General features: G+C 46.0%; 2 protein-coding genes across 2 annotated transcripts; both read right to left on the reverse strand.

Annotated features, from left to right (window-relative positions):
* Nucleotides 1–40: 40 nt before the first annotated feature.
* Nucleotides 41–640, reverse strand: NEPG_02648 (uncharacterized protein; the record flags this gene model as incomplete). Its single annotated transcript, XM_013205021.1, has 1 exon — nucleotides 41–640. One exon carries the CDS (start codon nucleotides 638–640, stop codon nucleotides 431–433), a length of 210 nt encoding a protein of 69 aa, XP_013060475.1. The 3' UTR covers nucleotides 41–430.
* A 260-nt stretch (nucleotides 641–900) lies between these two features.
* On the reverse strand, nucleotides 901–1,260 carry NEPG_02649 (uncharacterized protein; the record flags this gene model as incomplete). Its single annotated transcript, XM_013205022.1, has 1 exon — nucleotides 901–1,260. A coding segment is annotated over one exon (360 nt), but the record flags the coding sequence as incomplete, so codon positions are not given.
* Nucleotides 1,261–1,278: the final 18 nt, after the last annotated feature.

Below are 1,278 nucleotides of genomic sequence, written 5' to 3' on the forward strand. Positions count from 1 at the left end.
CAGCTGACAGGCACTCGGGCAGGTCAAAATAGCANCTTTTACTGGTCTTAGTGAGAATGCCTGGCAGGGCACTGCTTTCATACCAGGCAGTGACGCCTATAGTAATCACCGCATCACTGGAGCAGACAGGACCCGCCCAGTCAGACTGAACAGTACTTCTACACCAGAAGAATAGGCACACAGCACTAACTGCACAACTTTCACCGCTGCTGTATCCCGGGCACTGCATACAGTGTATATCCGAAAATAAGTATGCTAGAGGGCAGAGTCAGCCGCAGACTACGCTGGTGGACTTGTGCTGCACAAACAAAGAGAGTGCTCTACACGGACATAATAATACAATGGACAGACACTCCTGGCCTTCTTCGCACAGGGCACACCACGCGCCTTAAGTAAACTCAAGCTCGCTTGGACTGCTCTTACTCTCTGTTTATCTGCAGAGGAGCAAAGTGGGACAGATCAGAATGAGGCTGATCAGGGACAGTGTGATCGGACTAGATAAGAGGCCCATGGGAAGGTGCTCACGTGTTGCTCCTGTTACTCTATGATTGGCCACTGGCAGAAAGCTCTTCCCTTGGCTGTTCCCTCTCTTGTACTTCCCATGGGCCTCTTTGTGATGCCAGGTTAAAATTGTTGACATAAAAAAATAATTCCTGGCGTATTTATAGACAAAAAAAGAAAAAAGACTGTTTTGCCGGGGTATTTTGGCGGGCATTATTTGGCGGGGTGTATGCCCTTAGTCTATGCGCTCTCTATTTCACCTGATCGCATAGCTGTATATATGGTGTTTCGGCTGCACTGCAGTCTATTTCCGGGCTATATATAGTGTCTAGAAGAGTCTAGAGAAGTGAATGCTGTGTGAAACAACTACACAGCGAATAGACTGAGCATGCACACACACTAATATGCATGCACAGACTGTATACAAGGTAGCAGGGAGCACTTCATGTGATTGTGTGGCATAATAAAAGAGAAGGCGTGAGAAACAACTAGTAATCTATAGTAGCATATGGAGAGTGTATAGAAGAGACAATAAACAGAAAATGAACTGTGTAATAAATCGAAAGAAGTAAATGCAGAGTGCCTGTATATGGGTGCAGTGCATACAATACGAATGAATACGCAATTCTGATAATTTATTCTATAGCAATACACGGTGCATGTGCATGGCACTCCTTTCCTGCCCAGGAGAGTGCACGACAGCGCGTGTGTACATATTTCAGGTTGTTGTTTGGGATTATTCGGACTATAGAACAACTTGTTCAGGCCGGTCAGTGC

The sequence above is a fragment of the Nematocida parisii genome (assembly GCF_000250985.1).
Source record: "Nematocida parisii ERTm1 unplaced genomic scaffold supercont1.27, whole genome shotgun sequence".
NCBI classification, from domain to species: domain Eukaryota; kingdom Fungi; phylum Microsporidia; genus Nematocida; species Nematocida parisii.